Below are 19,658 nucleotides of genomic sequence, written 5' to 3' on the forward strand. Positions count from 1 at the left end.
ACTGTCTCAAAGGGCTTGGAGAAGTCATCTGATCCAACAGCCTGCCTTTATAAGGAAAACCTTCTGGAGAGCCAAAAAAAATTGACCAGGGCTAGAAAGGAGAGGCTCTTAAAACACAATATGCCCACAAACTAAGAAAAAAGAATATAGGCCAATGGAAAGATCCAGAAACACGCAACCAGATTAGATGTGCAGCAGGGGTCTCCAAGAAGTGCATCTGAGATCAGGGGAGAGATGGGGAGACAGAGCAGATGAAATGGACCATGTATCTGGGGGCCACTCCCAGCTACTTGTGTTAGAGCCATGGTTTCCAAACTATGTGCCCAGGCACTCTGGGCCATTGCAGCAAATTCCTAGGGCACTGCACACTCACAGGAGACACAGCAATATTGTCATCTGCAGGAAAGACACCTACTGGCTCTAGGGAGCTGTATTTTAGCTGGGATGGGCCATATTCCTTTGCAAGTTATCACATCTCTGTGAAGCTGGCTTTCTGGATGATGCTGTGATTTAAAAAAATGTACTAATGAAAATCCACAAGGAACAGAAAATAAAGTTTTCTTGCCGACTGCGTGGGCACAGCTTCCCATTGGTAACTGCAGTTATGTGAGAATGAAATAAAAACAGTATTCTTTTAACTTATGTAATTTTTTTAAAAAAAAGAACTACTCATTATTATGGTTTTTGGACCTAATGACTTGCTAAACAAAACTGTCAGGTATGGCCCAGCCAGTGTTGCTCAGTGGTTGTTGACCTACAAACCAGGAGATCACAGATTGATTTCTGGTCAGGGCACATGCCTGGGTTGCGGGCTCAATCCCCAGGGTGGGGTGTACAGGAGGCAGCTGATCAATGATTGTCTCTCATCATTGATGTTTCTATCTCCCTCTCCCTTTCTCTCTCTAAAACCAATAAAAAGATATATTTTTTAAAAAACTGTCAGGTATGTCTTTTGGCCTGGGGCACTCTGAAAAGATGACTGAGCATGGACAGAAAGCCTGAACCCTCTGCTGGGAATGCAAGGACCAAGGACCTCACCCCTGAGGAGCAGGTGCCCCAGAGTCAGCCTCTCTCTCTCTCTCTCTCTCTCTCTCTCTCTCTCTCTCTCTCTCTCTCTCACACACACACACACACACACACACACACACACACACAGTAGGTGAGGAAAGCTTCCAGAAGGGGCAAGAAGAACACCCCTGCTTCTGATCTGAGACTCCCATCCTGTCTGCACTTGGTCCCTCTGAGGGCATAGCTATGGGCTTCCCACCTCCAGCCCCTGGTGGCCCACATCCCTTCCTGCCTCCCCAACTTCTTTATGGAAAAGAAGGAAGTTAAGGATTAGGCAATTAGTGTCTGAAAGCCTGGCATCCCCCTCCCTAATACAAGAAATACCACTACAAAATTCCACCTGATACCTGCCATGAAGGATTTCAACACCACCACAGATAGGGAGCTCAACACCTCAGATAGCAAACTGCCCTCCCATCTGGCCTGCCCCCACACTAGGTCCTCACCACCCCTGACCCCAGCAGGGGCCACCCAGAGGTCCTGGGACCAAACCTTTCCCCTCAGGCCTATTCTGGAAAGAAAGCAGCTCCCATGGGCCTCTTCCAGTCTACAGTGGTGCAAAAACAGGATCTTTCCTCAGGAGTCATCCACAAAGGGGGGATGTTGCGGGATCAGACCCGTGGCCCTGGGTAGGTCAGGGAAACTCCCTCGGGATGACAGCAGAGGGCGCTGCCAGGAAGGACTTCCCCTTCAGCAGCTTAGTTGAAAGGGAAGCTTAGTTGAGAGGGAAGTGGCCAGGGCCAGGCAAGCAGGGGCACAAGCAGACATGTGTGTGTGTGTGGGGGGGGGGGGGGGGGAGGGGGGGAGACATGTCTCTCTCTTCCAGTCAGGGTACAGAATTTCCAGCTGAAAGTAAGGGAGTGGGAAAGAACCTCACCACCCAACTGTAGTGGAAACTTCCCTTTCCTGCACCTGTGTTCCTCTCCACATCAACCCCAGGATGGCCTCGCCCCATGCTCCTGGGCTTGCAGGAAACAGACTCAAGGGCTTCGACGGCTCCTAGAAAATGGGGTGAAGGAAGAGCTTCCCTGGCTGATGCTCTCTGGAAGGCTTGCTATGATACGTGTCTTCAGGTAACTCTCCAGAATAGGGAGGCTTCACCTGGGAGTGGCAGCATTCACCTTTCACTCTCTATTCCCTCCCCACCACCTAGCACCACAGATGACAAGGCCCAGGAAAGAGGAGAGCAGCAGGGGGAGCCTAGAGGGCCCAAGCAGGTGAGGGGCAGGATGGAGGACTGAAGAGGCAAGACCTACCTGCTCCATCCCGGTGGGATGGCCACCCCTGTGTATGGATCCACCCCTTTGTCTGGGGGATCCTCGTCGAAGCTCTAATCCCAGGCAGGCCGAGCACCTGGAGAGGCAGGGGTAGGAGCTGCAGTGTGGCTCCCACCCCACTCCCACAGCCCACATCCCCAGTAATTTGATAATTGGGCGGAGTTTTCTCTGAGGGAGAATGGAAGTCCAGAGGACAATCTAGCTCCCTCCTGCCCACCCATCTCATTCCAGAATCCCTTCTCCTTCCCTCAGTGGGTGGGGGGCATTTGTTGACTCAGTGGAGGGGTGTAGGGAGGAGCATACGTGGACAAAACTGGATCCCAAAGCTGGTGAAGGGAAAAGAGCTTTCCTGGAAATACAAAGACTTCGCTCCACATTGGGAAAGGGCTCCTGATGCAAGTCACCAGGTGCCACAGGGCTGGCATCCACAGGCCCCAGGGCTCCCTTTGCAGATGAGCAGGCAGCATGCTGGGGGTGAGACCTGCCTCTGGGTCTCCAGCCAGTACTAAATCTGAAGGGACATCGAGCCACCCCTGAACTGGGGCCTCTCTGTGGGACCCCTCTATGGGGCCAACACATTCTGCAGACCACACTGTACAGTGTAACACAACTCAGAGGCTGTCTGAGCAGTGGTCATAGGAAACGCGGCATCATGGCAGAGCCCCTGCTTAGGATTTCTAGGCCCAGTTCTACTCCCCCTCCCCCCCCCCTCCAGGCCCCAAACAATGACACGAATTCCCGCTCTGCTCTCCTCACAGCATAATTGAAACCGACCAGTCTCCCATGGGCGCAAGCATCTCACCTGTTATTATCATGTGCACCAGGGAAAACTGGAGTAAGGGGTGACCTCTTCCCTCTCCTCCCCAAATAATAGCTCCTGTGTCTCCCTGGGCTACGGATGAATATGCAGACAGCCACACAATGGACTGCAAGCCAGAGCTAGAGAGCCACTCCGTGAGATCTCGGATAAGTCACTTTCCCTTTCTGGTCTCTCCCTCCCCAGTCAGCAGAACCATAAGGCTTACCTCCGTTGTCAGAAATCCCTTCTGGGCCCTGTCAGACCCGGTGATCCGAGGTCCCAGAGCTCAGGGCACAGCTGCGCGCGCCACCCCAAAATACCAGGAGATCCCGCGTTCTCTTTCCTGGTGGGGTGTGGGAAGAAAGCGGGGGCGTCACCACCTGTTTCTCAATCTTAACCTTCAGGTACGTGGTTGCACCCTGGACGCCCTGTCCCCAGGGCCGCCGTTCCCAGCCCAGCCCATCTCCGTCGGCTGAGCTGCTCGGGCAACCTGGATCCCAGCGGACTAGCAAGGCGCGGCTTGTGGGGCCGGCCTCGGAAGAACTGGCAAAGAGATGGATGGAAGGGAGCGGCAGCCCGGCCACCATGAGGGCAAGGGACAGAGCGCGAGACACAGCAGAAGCAAGAGCGAAAACAGCACAGCGCGTCTCACGGTGAGCGCAGGGCGCGCAGGGCTCCAAACGCCAGGCGCGGCCGGGGAGCTCAAAGAGGATGATTGCCGACCACGCCGTCCAGGTGGGTCGGCAGGCGGTAGTTCCCTCCCCATCATCCCCCCACCCCCCGCATCTGACAGCAATTCCTGAACACTGGGTGCATCCAGCGCACCCTGCGCATCCCGCGGCCGCGGGAGGGGCCAGCGCGTTCGTAGCGCCAGTTCCCAGAGCCCCGCCCGCCCCCAGCCCGGCCCTCCCTGCCCCGCCCCGGCCAGGGCCCCGGCGGGCGCCCCCCGCGGCGCTGCCCCGCCCCCGCCGTCCCGCGCTGCCTTGGGCCGGGGCCCGCCGCCCCGCCGCCGGCCCACCTGGCGCAGCGCCGCCCTCGGAGCCCGCACACCCGCGAGCGCCCGCGCACCCCGCACACCCTGTGGCAGCAAGAAAACCCAGCGCCGCCGCCCGCCAGCTTCCAGGGCCCCGGCCCGCCTGGCGCCCGCGCTCTGCCTCCCCGCGATGGCCCCGCTTGGGTACTTCTTATTCCTCTACAGCGTGAAGCAGGCGTTGGGCAGCTACCCGATCTGGTGGTGAGTGAGCCTTCCTCGCGTTCGCCGCGGCCTCTGTGCGCCCTCAGCCGCCATCCCCTCGGGCAGGGCCCGCAGTGGCCCGGAGCCCACGCCCTACCCCTTCGATTCCGCGGGCCGTGGGCACCCGGTGGTTTTCCTTGGCGGCCTCTTTTGACCTGTTCGGGCCAGGGCTGGGATGCGGGTGGCGGAGCTTCCGGGGACATTGATCTCCGGGCCAAGAGGGGCCCCGGCGAGAGACGAGGCGAACAGTGGGCTGGAGAGAGGCGGGAAAAGGGTCCGCACAGATGTCACGAACGTCTGGGCAGCCTGAGTCCAAACGAAGCGGGGAGGGCGAGCTGGGAGAGAGAAATCCGCCAGAGATTTTTCTTAAGGACCGTGTCTTACACACACACACACACACACACACACACACACACACACACACCTTAAAACAAAGTCGTTGAGACAAGACCGAACAGCTCGGGGCAGCGCAGTTACGTAAAGACAGCAGTGGGGACTGGCCAGGAGCGGCAGGCGCAGTGGGGCCAGTGCCAGGCTCTCCGTGCCTCCCTCCGCTTTCCCGGCGACAGTGTCCCCAGGGGCCCTGTCTGTGAGCCGTCGGCCTGGACTCCCATAGCCAGAAGGAGTTGCCCAGAGGAGCAGAGGGAGTGAGCATCGAGTTTGAGGTTTCCTGAGGGAGAGGCCCTGGAACCCACCTCGGAGAAGGCTAGGGCGCTCTGTCCTCTGCCCCAGACCAGGCACATCTCTGTAAGACCAACCTAAAGCTGGTCATGGAAGTGCAGACAAACTGCGGGAAGGATCCCGAGAATTTACAGCACAAATGGGGGGAGGCGGGTCAGGGTGGCTCTCCCTCCTGGCATCTGATGAGGCAGGAGCCTCACAGTCAGCGTCACCCCAAGCCCCCTGCGGGGAAAGCGGGCGCCGAGGGGCCGGGCGCGCCATTGGAAGAGACTCAGAGTTGGAGAGAAGCCTCCCCACACACTTTCGCGCTCTGCACACACCCTCCCAGGAACCCTTTCCGACGGCTTGCCTGGAATTATAATAATTACGCCGAGGGGAAGGGGGAGACCCAGCGAGCCCAAGTACATCTAATCCGATAATAATTTTTCTCTTCGAGATTGTTCAAGAGTGGGGGCGCCCGGGGTGGGAACTACGGTCCAGGCGCAGCCAGGCGGGGCGGAGCGGAACGGTCGATGGGGCGGGTCCGGGGGCCGGGATTGGGCGGTAGAGTGTCGGGGACGCGCCTCGGAGACCCTGGTGCGCCCCGCACCCGCGTGTCACCTGCAGCTCCGGTGTCCCCAGAGCGCGGGCTGCGCGGAGCGTGCCTCGGACGCGGGGACACTGACGCTTGCGCCACCAGCCGTGGGGGAAGCCAGGGAGCGCGTCCAGAGGGCCCGCGGCCGCCAGCTCCCTCGCTGGCTTCTAATTAGAACCGCCGCTGCATTCCTGGGCGCAGGAGGAAGCGCCTTCACCCTCGCGCTGCTCTCGTAAAGAAGGGCCCTGTCACCAGCCTCACGCACTGAGAGCTTTGTCCTGTTGGGCCCGCGGGACCGTAGCCTTGCCCCCCACAACACACGTGTGTCACTCCTTTCACCTGAGCCATGTGTGTTCTGTCTAAATGGACCCTAACCTGATCTTCTCCAGATCAACTCAGGGGGTCCTCTCTCCAGGAGCTACCACTAGGCACCCACCCAAGCAAGAGTGCAGGGCAGCCTGTGGCCCCAGAGGGTAGGGGTGTCATGGAACCCTACTTTGTTTGCACACTCAGTGATTCTCTATTTCCTGAGAAGAAGTGAATCTGGTGGACACAACCTCAGGGCTCCTGGGGACCACCGATTTCCCCTCCTCCTCTCTGCTCCCAGGCCAGCTGGATACCGGAGGGGTGCTGTCTCCCCACAGGGCACACAAGCAGAACAGAGAAGGGCTCATGGAAAGATGGGGGTTACAGCAGGAAAAGCCTCTATCTTCAGCCCCACCTGTCCCGAGCTCCCACAGGTGGCTCCTCTCTTCTCCTGCCCATCGCCCACAAGGGGGCCTGAGGGACCCTCCCTTTATAACTTCTCACCTTCACGCCCAGCCTCCCTAATTGGCTGTTCTGTTTCACCCTTCCTGCCCCAAAGGAAGTTACTATCCCATTCCTTTTCCCCACCCCAGCAGCTCACATATAAAAGTGAAAGTGATGGGGACTTCCTCACCTGAGAAATAGCCAGGAAACAGCCCAAGTCAGGAGTAATTAGGCTTTTGAAGTTGGTGTGGCTCTTGGTGGGAGGGTGGAGGGAGAGGAGGAGGGAAAGGAGGAGCAGCAGCCTGTGGGGACCTGAAGGGCACAGGCTCCTCAGGACCACCTCAGAGTGTTGTTCAATGCCTGAGGCCCAAAGTCCAAAGGTGAAATGGTTCTAAGAGCTGCGGAGCCCTGCAGGAGCATGTGCTTTGGGGTAACAGGTGAAGGTGGGAGCCCAGAGAAGGGAGGGGTCTGGGCACCTGACACCCTTGGCCAGTGCTCCCTCCCCACACCAGGCTTCGTTCCTAAAGAGTCAGAGTTAAGTGGAGGCCCCCTGGGAACACAGGAGAGGCATCAAGTCTAGGGGACGCAGAGCCCTGTAGAGAGCGCCCCCCTCCCGTGGGCAAGGTGAGACCTGTTGTGCTTTGGGCGCCTTCCTTCCACTTCCCACCCCCCAGTAGCATAGACCATCTGCTGCCTCCATCCTCACCCTCCTGCTCTCCAGGTCAATCCCACACCTTACTTCTCAGAGCTACTGCCCTGATTTCACCTGCACAGGCAGCCTGCCCCCCGTTCCCTGTAGCAACCCCCTTCCAGCTGCCTGGCCCCTCACTAGCCCCTGCTGGACTGCAGGCTCCCCAGCACAGAGGCCATGCCTTGGAGCAGATGTCCCCCCAGCTAAGCAGTGCAGTGAGGCTGAGTCCAGCCTGCTCCCACTCTTCGGCCAGCACAGAGGCTGGGATGTGCTCCCTGCCTCTCCCTCCTCTCCAGTCTCTCATCTTCCTCCCCAGACCCCGCTAAGCCCTGACACACCTGGGCATGTAGGCACCAGCCAAGAGCATGTGTCCAGCCCTCCTGCTCCTTCTAGCCCCCAAAGAAGGCCATCACCTGCCCTCACCTTCTGAAACCTCCTCTGTGGTGGCCCTCCCCACAGGCTCCTCTCATTCTGATGGTGAGACGTAGGCCTCCCTCAGTGGGCCCCACTGTTTATGGGATGAATATGCGTGTTGAGTTCAGGAGCAGGTGAAGGAGAGTTGTAGAGGCATTGCCCAGGACCCTCAGCCTCCCAGCATGGGCAAAGAGGAGGAGAAGGAGGGGGAGGAGAGGAGGAGAAGGACTGAGAAAGATTCAGGCTTCTTAGATAGGCAGGGCCAAGTGGGCAAGATTCCGGACCTGCCCTGCCTCTGTGAGCTGCATCCAATGTGCCTTCCCAGGGTGGCCCTGCCCCCTGTCTCTCTCCAATCCTCTCTCTTTCTCTCTCTCTCTCTCTCCCCACCTCTGTCTGTCTCTGCACCCCTGAGGCTGGTGATGGTCATAGCTAGCTTATAAAACTAGAGAAATCCCGGCGCCAGCTGACACCCCCAGTGTTGCAGGACCCTGGGGAACTAGGAACAGTGTTCTGCACAGAACCACAAACGGACATCCTTGTCCTGAGGGGCAATGTCAGAAATGGCCACAGACAGAAGCTATATGGTCAGAACACTGGTTCATACAACTACCAAGTCTGCTCTCCCTCATCTTGACCCCTCACAAACACACTGACATCTGACCCTCTGACTTAGCCACCCAAACACTCAGGCCTCTATCTGGGGTCTGGGTGTGGCAGCTCCTCCCAGATGGGCTGCCCTCCATTTTGCTGGGCTTGTTATCAATTTTTATGAAGTGGTTTTCTGTTTTATTTGCATAAACTTGCTAGAATCCTTTGTGTCAGGAGAACAGGATGAATACATGTAGGAAGAGCAGTCTCAGAGAGGCTGCAAATTATACTCTTCATGGTGGGTACCCTGTGCAAGTCTCCAGCCTCAGGATGGGAAGTACCTGGTCCTGTCCTGCAGGTGTGGCCCAGGACAGAAAGCAGGGCCGGGATGTACCACCTGTCCATGGAAAGGTCGGTTATACGGAGTGTAGTCCACAGGTTGTCCATGAAGAAACAAGAACAGAAATTAAGAATACGTGGGTGAGGCCCCAGCTGGTTTGGCTCAGTGGAGAGAGCGTCAGCACATGCCCGGGTTGTGGGCTCGATCCCCAATAGGGGGCATGTAGGAGGCATCCAATCAATGATTCTCTCTCATCATTGATGTTTCTTCCTCTCCCTTCCTCTCTCTCTAAAAATCAATAAAAATATTTTTAAAAAATACGTGTGTGGGGCCGCCGGTGTGGCTTAGTGGTTGAATGTCTCCACCCATGAACCAGGAAGTCACAGTTTGATTCCCCTCAGGGCACATGCCCAGGTTTCCGGCTCAATCCCCAGTAGGGGGCATGCAGAAAGCAGCTGATGATCATTGAGATTTCTATCTCTCTCCTTTTTCCTTCCTTTTGCTGAAATCAATAAAAACATATTTTAAAAAAAAATGTGCATGGGTCCTGGCAGTGCCTGCACTGCCGCATTTTTAGGTATTTTATAATGGATTAGGTGTTTAAAAAGAAAACTCAAAATACAGCTGTTCTCTAGCGAGTTTGAAAAGCATCTGTCTGCCTGGAGTCCGAGTCCCCTGCAGCAGGCAGCCCAAAGGACAAGTGCCCTTTTGCTTCACCACCCGGTACTGCATTTGGATTTTTGAACCAAATGTGAGGCCTTGTATTTGCCCTATTTAAGGGCAGTTGGAGGACTGGGAAGTGTTGGACCCCACACTGCTGTGTGGGGTCTGAGAGGTGGGGGCCAGGAGCTGCTGGGGGCCAGGAGGTGGGTTTTGGCTCCGAGTAGGAAAGGCTCCCTGAATCTGAGAGCAATCCCGGTGCTGGTGCGTGGGAGGTGGTGGGCTGCCCATCCTGGAGGCATGGAAAGGGACAGCCTGCTGCCGCGTGGGCCCATGGACACCTGGTGTTCACCACTGCAGCTGACAGCCCTCCTGGTCATTTCCCTAAACTCTGCCAGTGCAGTCGGCAGTTTGAGTAGCTTGTTTGTTCAACAGCTGGTGTCAGACATGCACTATACTGAGTGGATCTTGCAGAGAAGCCCCGGCACAAAGAGCGGAGACAGCCTGCCTGCGCACCCACGCTGGGCTGGACATGAGCTGACTGGGTCTCAGGTTGTGGGGAAAGAGACCACAGTCGGGCTGCCTGCGCCCAGTTCAATCTCCCTCTCTTTGTGAAATTGTCACAGGACTGTCCCTGCATCACCGCTGTGAAATCCCATGAGGGGATTCATTCTTCCTCCCTTTGCACCCTTTACCCCTGAAATTGCTGGTAAGATTTTGTTGAATGAACAAATGAGTGAATGAACCAGTAGAATCTTTCCCACGAAAAACAAGCCATAATGAGGTGGCCTGAGCTGAGGGACATGAGGACATAGCTGAATGTTTTTACAGCACCCTCTGAGTTCCCCATTCTGGGGCCGGGTGCCCATGACTCATTGGGGAGCGCTACCTCGATCTCCCTCCAAGCCTCCACAGGTGACACCCTGGAGGTGTTTAATGCTTTGGCGCTTCCACATTCCTTCCCAGACAAAAACGTGCCGCCGCTGCCGCCCAGGGAAGCGGGCAAATGCTTGGCCGCAGGCACTCGAGCTTCTGCCCACCTGCTGGGACTTGCTCAAAGTATGTGTCAGTAATGCTTTCTGGCCTGGTGGGTCGGGAGTGCTGGGAGGGCTACAGGCAGGGTCATGCACTGGGCAGGGAGGGGTGGGTCCTGGGACCCCTCTCCCATTGGCCCTCCCCAAAGAAAACGTGCTCAAGCTCCGAGGGCAGGGTCTTCCAAGTGGAAGAGAGAGAGAGGAGGCATGCTGCCTTCCCTGGGGTCCCCTTGGCGTGTAGAGCCTGGAGGTTCTCCCTCAGGCAGGTCTGCACCCATCGGGGAGCCTCGGCTCCTTGTGGCTCTTGAACAGTTCCACCCAGAGGAGCAGAGCCCGTCCATCAAGCCAGGCAGCCATCAATCCTCAGGGCAACCAGCCCACACTTGGGGCCTCAGATCTCAGGACAGGACCCTCTTCCTCCTGTGGGAAGGCTCTGATCTTAGAAGACAGCAATTCCGACAGGACAGATGCTCTGGAGGCCTCGTGTGTCATCAAGGAGGAGACCCCTGGACAAACCAGGACCCTTCTTGCCAGAGACCCCACAGGGTGGACAGCAGAGGCCACTGGACCTCCTTGTTCTCCTGGGACCTAGGCAGAGCTCAGTGCCCACTCTGTGCCTGCTCTGTGCCCTCAAAGGACAAGAGAAGGCATGGCTTTGCCGTCTGGGAGAGACACCTCATGGCCCAGACATGGGAGGACGTGCAGAAACGTGGAGAGCCTCATTGGGACAAGAAAGCAGACAGCAGGGCTGGGGCACAGGGTGCTTCCTGGAAGAGGTGGCCTAATGATGTGGGGTTGAATGTGCCCTAGGGACGCCAAGGTATAAGGACACACGTCCCCACTGCTCACCTCCCTCTGGGAGCCTCAGATAGAACGTGGCCCACATCCTGCCCTGCAGGCCCAGCAGAGGCCCCACCTACAGAGCTCGCAAAATGCTCACCTGAGATCCTGCCGCCCATCCAGACCCGCCTGGACAGTGCACAGAGCCAGCCTCTCTGACTGGGAATTTATGCCTCTGCCCAGCCTCTTCTTCCTCTGGCCCCACCACAAAATCATGGTAAAGTCCACACGGCGAAGGCCATCAGCCAGACTGGGTTCTGGACAGCCTGCCCCCCTGCATGTCACAGCCAGTGCCGCCTCTATTCCAAGTAAGACAGTCTGGCAAGGCGCCCAGCCTCTGCAGTGTCGTCTTCAACAGGAGTGAGCGAGGAAGGAGGAAAACCACCAGTGCTAGCGCAGCCGTGGTTCACATGGCCCCAGTCACAAGTGGAACCAAGCCTAGGGGCCACTTTGCACGTGGTGTATTCTGGGCTGAAGGTGACACCCCCCATCTTGGAAAAAAGACAACTTTGCCATCCCACCGACTTAATACTGCGGGTTCTTTTCATTTCACTCACACATTTTTCCTGGTTGTAAAAACTGCACGGAGCAGTTTGTGTTCTGCATTTCAAGGCTTGCCTTGTCCATTGAGCATTTTTGGAATCTCTGGGCCTTCTGAGTGATGGTGAGAGCAGTTACTCAGGTCTGTGGTATGGATGTGCTATGTCTGACTGTGGGCCCTTTCTGCTGTGTGGACACTCCTGCAGGGAGGGTCTCTCCTGAGCTGGGATCCAGGGTAAAGGCTCAGAACTCGGGGGCCAGGAGGAGGAAGAGTGACGCATCTGGGGGTGAATTCAGTGTAGGACACTGATTTTGAGAGGCTTGTGGGACATCGGGGTGTGATGTCCAGCTGGGCAGCTAAAATTCTGCTAATGTGTGGGCCCCTCCTGGGATGCCATCCTGCACCTCAGGGTTGGCAGAGGAAGGGAAATGCAAGGGTGAATCACGTGGCCAGGAGCAGGTAGAGGAAATGGGTGAAGCGAGGGCAGGTGGCCTTCAGTCCTCTCCTCAGGATGGGCAGGCCCTCATGTCCCTGTTGTTCCCAGGGCCACAATCCCAGGGGCCATCAGGGAAGGGCTGGCCAACCCCCAAAGTGGCCATCGGCTGAAACATCCTTTTGTAGCAAAGGCCATGAGGAGGAGGAAATACATGGTACCCCTGAGGTAGGGTCAAGACCTTGCTGTGACCTGGATTAAAAAAGGGGTAATAGATTTCAGGGTCCCACCGCCAGTGCTCACCTGGACACTGTCATTACTCCTGTGAGTGACCCCAATTTGCGTTTTTGTGCAGTGCATAAGGGGCTCAGGGGAGACTGGAGGATCAACCTGCCACCCAGGCTCTAGGTGAGAGCTCAGCGTGGGCTCGGGTTGACTGAGGCCCCTCCCAAGAGCCCCTCTCATTACTGCTGGACAGAGTCTCCAGTTTGTCTCCTCAGGCTGGGGAGCAGGCTGTCACTTCCCCTCAGGCATCGCCCTTCCCATGTCATGGCTTTGGAACATTCACCACTGGCTCCGCCTCCTTCTGTTGGTGCCTCTGAAGGGACACGTGGGCCGGGCCCTGGTCACATGCTCATCTCTGGTTCTGGGTCACTGGGCTGGAGGGAAGTGAATGGCGCCTCGTGGAGATGGATGGGGCTGTAGGGGGTAAGGGCTCATGTCTTGCCCCACTCCTGACCGGGTCAGATGCTGCCTTCCTGGGTCTGACTGAGGTGGCATTGGACATCCCCAGAAGCCTTGGGGTCCGGAAGCAGAAACCAGAGGGAAACCTGGCTGCCAGACCCAAGGGTTTGGACTTGAAGAGGCCTCTCAAGGGGTCTCCTTGCCAACAGGGAGGCATTGCAACCTCACACTCAGAGCTGGACACACCCTCAGTTACCCAGAATCAGAACCCCTGTCCCAGGGCAAGTTTCTGACTCAGCAGGCTCAGGGAACTCGAGTTTCTAACAGGTCCTGTGCTGTGCATGCTGTCAAGTCAGGGTCACCCTGGGAGGACCCAGCTCTCACCCAGCCACCTGGTGTGTCAGATGGGGAAACCAAAGCACAAAAAGTTCCCTAGCTGCAGGCAAAGTCAACCAGGCAGGGGACAGGCAGGGGCCACCACACGGGTTCCCCCTTGATGACGGTTCCATGATGGAAATGGGCCACATGAGTGTAGTGATGGCTGGTGGGTTTTGTTTACTAATATGATGTACACCATACTGATTGTCTGGACTACATGTCCATGTCCTCCAAATCCACATGTTGAAGCTCTGACCCCCAATGTGATGTTAGGAGATAGGATCACTGTCCTTAGAGAAGAGGAACTCCTTCTCTCTGCCAGATGAGGACATAGTGAGAAGGCAGCTATCTGTTGGCCAGTGTCTTCCTCTGAGCCATGGCCTCCCGGTACAGAGGGTCCTGGGAACCACCTCCATAGTTTGTGCAGATTGAAGGGAGTCACATAGTGAGCCGGGCTGAGGTGACAGTGACAGGGCAGGTGGGCCAAGTAAGGGGTTGGGCAGTGGCTAACTGCAGGCAGAGGCCCAAGCAATGCCAGGGGTTTGGAAGGAAGCAATAACCACCCTCTGAGAGAGAAGGGCACCGGGCTGCGGGGAGAGGTGGTGCTGGCTGAGGTGAAGAGCTGGAAGAGCTATCTAAAGATCTTGATGACTGGCTGGTGAAAGTGGCACTGGCATGGACCCTCAAGCTACACATGGAAGGCCTATCAGCCCATGAGGTTCTGTCTCAAGGTCTGAGAGAGAAGCACCCTGTGAGCCGAGGAGGAGTCAGGGTACACCAGTCTATACTGTGTAACAAGTGACCAGACTCAGTGCTTCAGGTGGCACCCATTCATTAGTTCAGGTCAGAAGCTGGGTAGTTTGTCAGGGTTTCTTGCTCAGGGTCTCATGACACCAAAATCAAAGTGGCCAGTCTGGGAAGAACATGCTCCCAACCTCATCTAGCCGTCAAACTCAGGCCCTTGTGGTGAGGGGACCCAGTCTCCATGTACTGGCAGCTGTCGGTCTTGTGGTTTGTAGCTCCTAGGGGCCACTTTCTGGCCCCTCCATCTCGGACCCTCAGCAGCTCCAGAGGGCGCTGACTTCACCCCCAGCTGGAGGTTGTGCTGTGAAAACAACTCGTGGTGGGCTCTGATTGACATCCACTCTCCACCACAGGTCCTGCCGATACAGCTATTGTGATCTGCTGTCTATCACAGTCGGGGCAGCAGGGTGGGGGCTCTTGGGGCCACAGTAGAGTCTAGGCCAGCCGTGGGCAAACTACGGCCCGGAATAAAACTATTGAAATAAAAGACCATACCTTTTATGTAATGATGTTTACTTTGAATTTATATTAGTTCACACAAACACTCCATCCATGCTTTTGTTCCGGCCCTCCGGTCCAGTTTAAGAACCCATTGTGGCCCTCGAGTCAAAAAGTTTGCCCACCCCTGGTCTAGGCTCAGTGGGTGGTGAGGCAGGAGGAGCCACGCCCTGCCTTCCCACAGCACGCAACCCCCCACAAACACTCGGAGTAGCCTCAGTGCCAGCCTCTGGGACAGGAGATGGCATCTCTATTTGCACCCACCACAAACCGCAGTTGGGCTCACCTTCAACTATGAACACGGTGGCAAACTGCAGCACTGTTGGCAGTTTCTGAGCCAGATTCACCAGGAGAAAGCAGACACTTTCATCTCAGATGATGGTGGAGCCAGAGAGTACAGAATGCATTGGCACTCTCAGCCCAGGCGTCGGCTCAACAAAGAGACAGGCTCGCTCCCGAATCACAGCCTTGTGCTGCGGCTGCAGTCAGTCTGCTGCTTCCTCATAACTGTGTCTTCTCTTGATTCAAGATGAATTCTACCACCCATTCCCACGCTGTGTCCACTTCCCCTCATGCTCACATCTTGTATAAGGGGCACGTTTGTCAGGTGGAGAGCCCGTCCTGTGCAGTGCCACTAGCCACACATGGCCAACGTCACCAGTCTCTTGTGGATGTTTTTTTCCTACCCCATCCCATTCTGTGCTGCCTCTAGTCCTTAGGAGAGGCCAGTACATGGCAGTCCCAGGAGACTGAGCCCCAGACAGCCACTGCTGCAGGTGGAGGCTCTTCCCCACCTTCCCATCTAGCCCTCAGCCCCGCCCAGAGCCTCCCACTTCCGCCTGGAAGTGTGTGGGGGGAGGGAGTTATAGACTCTGGTTTCCAATTATTGATTGGCTAGGGTAGTGGTCTGCAAACTCATTTGTCAAAAGAGCCAAATATCAACAGTACAACGATTGAAATTTCTTTTGAGAGCCAAATTTTTTAAACTTAAACTATATAGGTAGGTACATTGTTATTAACTTAATTAGGGTACTCCTAAGGCTTAGGAAGAGCCACACTCAAAGGGGCCAAAGAGCCGCATGTGGCTCTTGAGCTGCAGTTTGCCAACCACGGGCCTAGGGACATCTACTTTCTCCTCGGTGAGAAATCTGGGTCCTGGGTGTGTGCAGTGTGGATGCTTTCCCAGCTTTATTGAGATTCAGGTGACACATGGCATTGTGTGAGGTTCAGGTGTACAGTGCAAAGATTTGATAATGTAGATGTTGTGAAATGATACGCTCACATAAGGTTAGTGAACGTATTGGATTTTTTATATGATTTTTTAATGGTTCAATTTATCCTTTAAGACCTAGCCAACATTTGGTGGCCCAATTAGCCCTCTTGGCCCTCTCCTGCCCTCCTCCTGCTCAACATCCCCTGCCCTTGTAGAAAGGGACACCCCCAACCTGCCCCCCCCCCACGCTCTATCCTCTGCTCTCAGTCTTCCTCAGACAGGGTCTGCATTGCCCAGACCCCCTTAGTCACCCGGTTCTTGAGCAGAAAAACCTTCCTGGAAGTAATTCAAGAAATTAAAGGGGTGGGAGAGGGATCCTGCTAGGGTTGGTGGAGGCTGGAGCAGCTGGAGCGGCATCTGGGCTGGCGGCCATTGGCATCCTGGCCTCACTCAGGGAGGTGACGAGCCCGGGCCTGCCCAGAGGAGAGCCCGGAGGAGGCAGGTGGGAGCTGATTTAGCACCCCCAGAAATGAACTTGGGAGAGGCTATTAACTTGAGAGACCCTCTCTGCTTCCCCTAGAGCAGAGTCCTGGGGTGTGAAGGAAGCAGGGTGGGTCCAATCTTTCTGCCCTGGCCTTGGCTTGTAGGCAAGAAGGAAGATGGGAAGGGCCGAGGTGGTGCAGGCTCTGTGGGAGGTGTGGGAGCTGTGGGGTTCTGGGGTTAGTGCCTTGCCCCTCCTGTACCCCCACACAGAATACATCCTGGCCTCACATCTGGCAGGGGCCAGCACCTTGAGACTGGCAAAGACAGAGAGATGGAGTCATCTTGTCTTTCTGTCTGAGACTCTAAGTCAACATCGACATGAATTTTCCTTCTAGTGAGAGATGGGCTCCCCGACAGGAGGCCTGTGGAAGCTGCTGAAGAAGCCGGAGCCACCGTGCTCCTCTCCCCACCTGGCTTCCTGATGGACAATCAGCCAGCCACACGGTTCCCGGGGCCTCTACACCTGCATCTCACCATCACTGCAGAGGGTGTCACCCCCACCCCTGGTGCTGTGGTTTCAGGTCAATCCCACTAGTGCCCAGTGCGGGTGGGCATGCGCCTGGTGGATGTGCCACAAAGAGGATTTTGGTCCCTAGTCCTTGATGTGGAGCCCGGCACCTGCTTCTTACCAGGTGTGGTCAGAAGTGGGGACACCAAGCTTCAGAAACAGACGCAAACCTCAGTCTGGGGCAGGAAGAGCCATTCACACACAGAGTCTACACAGGCTGCGCAGTCCCTGGGGCCGGGACAAGGCATCTGGTAGGTGGGTGTTGTAAAAACTGACTGAGTGGACTGGACAGGAAGTGGAGGTTGTGAGGATAACCAGGGCTTTGGGCACTGCACATTCTCTTTATGGTTCTCTGTTTCCAAGTGGCCAAGAGAGGCAGGGGGTGTGCAGGTTAGCTACAGACTGTCTCCCACCACTGTCTCCTCTTGTCCACCCATCCCTGCCCTGTCCTGGAGCCAGGCCAGGCCCACTTCTCAGCCTGGAGGCCTTACCCTAACCAACTGATTGCTTCCGAGGGCAGAGACAGCTGACCTCAGTGCATCCTGCCATCTGTCCACTTGATCCTTGCTTATCCATCAGGAAGCCAAGTACCAGGTTGGCACAGGGGTCTCAGAGGAATAGTGGAGACAGCCCATCCATGCAGGGCAAGGGTGTAGGAGAGCCAGGAGCAGGTTACAGGATGCTTCCAAGAGAAGACCAAACAGTAAAGTGAGAGCAGAGGGCTGGCCTTTCTGGAAACTTTGGGATCCTGGGACTATGAGCAGTTGAGAGTCAGGCCTGGCCCAGGGCTCGGCATTCACTGAGGCTCACAACGAGTGAATGAATGAGCCAGCCCCACCGTTGCACACCACACCAGGGAAACAGATTCAAATGGAGATGAGGGGAGGCCTGTGGTGTCTGGCACGAAGTCATGGCTGGTTTGTGGCTTTCGAGCAAATAATGGGCAGGATGGGGAGTGCTCTGGAATATTAGGGCGGGGACATGCAAGGGACTAGAAGTCTGGTTTGGAAGTGCCAGACCACTCCCAGGCTCAGGGACACGGGGGCCAGCACCGATGGGAAGGAAGCTTGGCTTCATTAGGACATCTGACTGCAGGGTGGGTTGGCACTCTTGAAGAAGACAGGTTTGACCCCTGAGAAGTGCACATGATCTGGAGGAAGGGAGAGTGCCCAGGAATGGTGGGAACACACAGGCTGTTGAGGGGTTTGGGCAGGAGGGCATGGGATGAGAGGATGTCATACATGTGAAACCCTGCATTCAGGACTTTCAGGACTTCCAAGGAGAAGTTGCCCTTTCTCCAGCCTCCATCTGCAGCTGGTGAAGTAAATAAGATGGAATTGTATACATGCTGCCTGCCGAGGGGCAAGGAGCAGGGGTCTGCAGGAGAGAGAGGGTGTTCTGTGTGGCAGTCTGCATGAGTGGGAGAAAGCTCTGTGCAGGAAACAGGGAGTGTGTAGGGAGGCTGGTGTGGCCGGAGTGCAGGGCCCCATGGTGTGAGAGGAAGGAGCTGGAGAGATCCAGACCCTAGCAGGACTGTGCAATGAGGAAATGTTCTCTGAGCCAATCAGGCGGCAGGCACTCAGGAGCTCAAGGGCACGGGCTTTGTGCCTCAGGCAAGGAGAAGGTTTTGAAGATTTTGGAGACGGGAGTGGGAAACATGATAGGGTCCGCTTCCTACTTCAGAGAGCAGGTTTGTTTCTGTCCTCGATTGCTCTCATCAGAGCTAGATGGAACTGAGTTACTTAGAGTAGGACTCACCAAATACAAGTATCATAATGTGGGTAATGAGGGACACAGAAGCCTTGTCCCATCTTCTCGGGGCTCAGCCCTCCCAGGGGAGAGGAGGTACTGAATAAGAAGAAGCCCTAGGAGTTCTGGCTGAGGCATTAATAAAGCTGCCATTTCCTCAGTCGCACCAAACAAGGAAGGAGAAACAGGCCTTCCCACCTGGAGCCCAGCTAGCAAGCTCCCAGATAAGCAAGGACCCAGGGGCTGCTCTGGACCTGGGCCTGGGACACCCTGCACCACACAGTCCAGAATAAGGAGGGACTGGGCTCCCTGAGGAGAAAGAGGACAGAGTATGCACAGCCCATGGCCTGAGTGAGCATGGGTACCTCTATGCTAAGAGACAGCCGATCTTTGATGATGATGGTGCATTCAGAAGCCATGGTTGTTGGTCCCCTAGAATCTCCCACCCAGCAGTGCTCCTGGATCTGGGGCCTCCCCCACCAACCTGAAGGTCTCCACAGCCCTTTCCCAGAGACCCTGCAGACCCTCAGTGGTATCGGCAGCTGATGGAAGAGAAGATTGCACAGCCTGGCACCATTCACAAGCATGAAGGAGGTACTGAGATGCAGAGCTCTGCCTATAAGTGCCACCAACCACCGCAGAGATGAACACGTCCATGAGCAGCAGGACCATAGGGCACCCGCTGCAGAGATGGACATATCCACAGGTGGCAGGATAGCGGGCACCCACTACTGAAATGGATGCGTATACAGATGGCAGGACCACAGGAACCACTGTGGAGATGGACATGTTCATGGCGGCAGGATGGTGGAGTACCCACTATGGAAACGATAAGTCCACAGGTAGCAGGACTGTGTATCACCTGCCGGATTAAATAAACTCTCACTCCTCCTGCCAAGAGGACCTGGTCATTTTTTTAAACCAAGGTACAATTATGTACAGTAAAATGAAAATGATTCAATCAGTCTGACACACAAACACATGTGTAGTCAACTCCCCCATCAACACAGAGCACTCTGTCACCCTCATCCCCTGTGGTCCAGTAGAACTCTCCACAGGCTCTGAAATGTCCCATAGGTAACCCTCCACCATGGTAGCCTTGGGCCACATGTGGCTGGTGTGACTGAGAAACAAAGTTTTCTCTCTTTTTATGTCATTTTACTTCATTAAAAGTCAGGTGCCTGTGGGTAGAGGGGACCATTCTGCAGCCTGAGAAACGCTTCTCTTTGCCCCAGTCAGGCCCGTCCCGCCCCCCCACCCTCCCGCCCCCCCGTGTGCATGTGGAAATCACCTCTCTGGTTTTTGATTCCATCCATGGTTTGGTCAGCTTTTGTCTTAGAGAAATGGAACTCAGGCA

The 19,658-nt window shown here is 56.1% G+C and overlaps 1 protein-coding gene and 1 long non-coding RNA gene across 6 annotated transcripts in view; one reads left to right on the plus strand and one right to left on the minus strand.

Moving 5' to 3' along the window:
- Positions 1–2,339: 2,339 nt before the first annotated feature.
- LOC118658756 lies at positions 2,340–4,756 on the minus strand. The gene is made up of 3 exons (XR_004968361.1): positions 4,368–4,756; positions 3,371–3,487; positions 2,340–2,421 (listed from the first exon to the last, which is right to left on the minus strand). It is a non-coding gene; the product is annotated as an uncharacterized LOC118658756 (long non-coding RNA).
- WNT3A (Wnt family member 3A) overlaps positions 3,615–19,658 on the plus strand; it is a 71,185-nt gene continuing 55,141 nt past the window's right edge. For 3 of the 5 annotated variants that reach the window (XR_004968359.1, XR_004968360.1, XM_036314395.1), the window contains exon 1: positions 4,088–4,378. Coding sequence is in view for 1 of the 5 variants with exons in the window: in XM_036314395.1 (XP_036170288.1) it covers positions 4,308–4,378 (71 nt within the window). In the remaining 4 variants the exon portion in view is untranslated. Of the gene's footprint in view, positions 3,880–4,087; positions 4,379–15,306; positions 19,228–19,658 lie in introns of those variants that run through there. The other 2 variants (XM_036314398.1, XM_036314397.1) reach the window with 2 other exon arrangements.

Source organism: Myotis myotis, unplaced genomic scaffold (genome assembly GCF_014108235.1).
Source record: "Myotis myotis isolate mMyoMyo1 unplaced genomic scaffold, mMyoMyo1.p scaffold_m19_p_6, whole genome shotgun sequence".
Taxonomy (NCBI): domain Eukaryota; kingdom Metazoa; phylum Chordata; class Mammalia; order Chiroptera; family Vespertilionidae; genus Myotis; species Myotis myotis.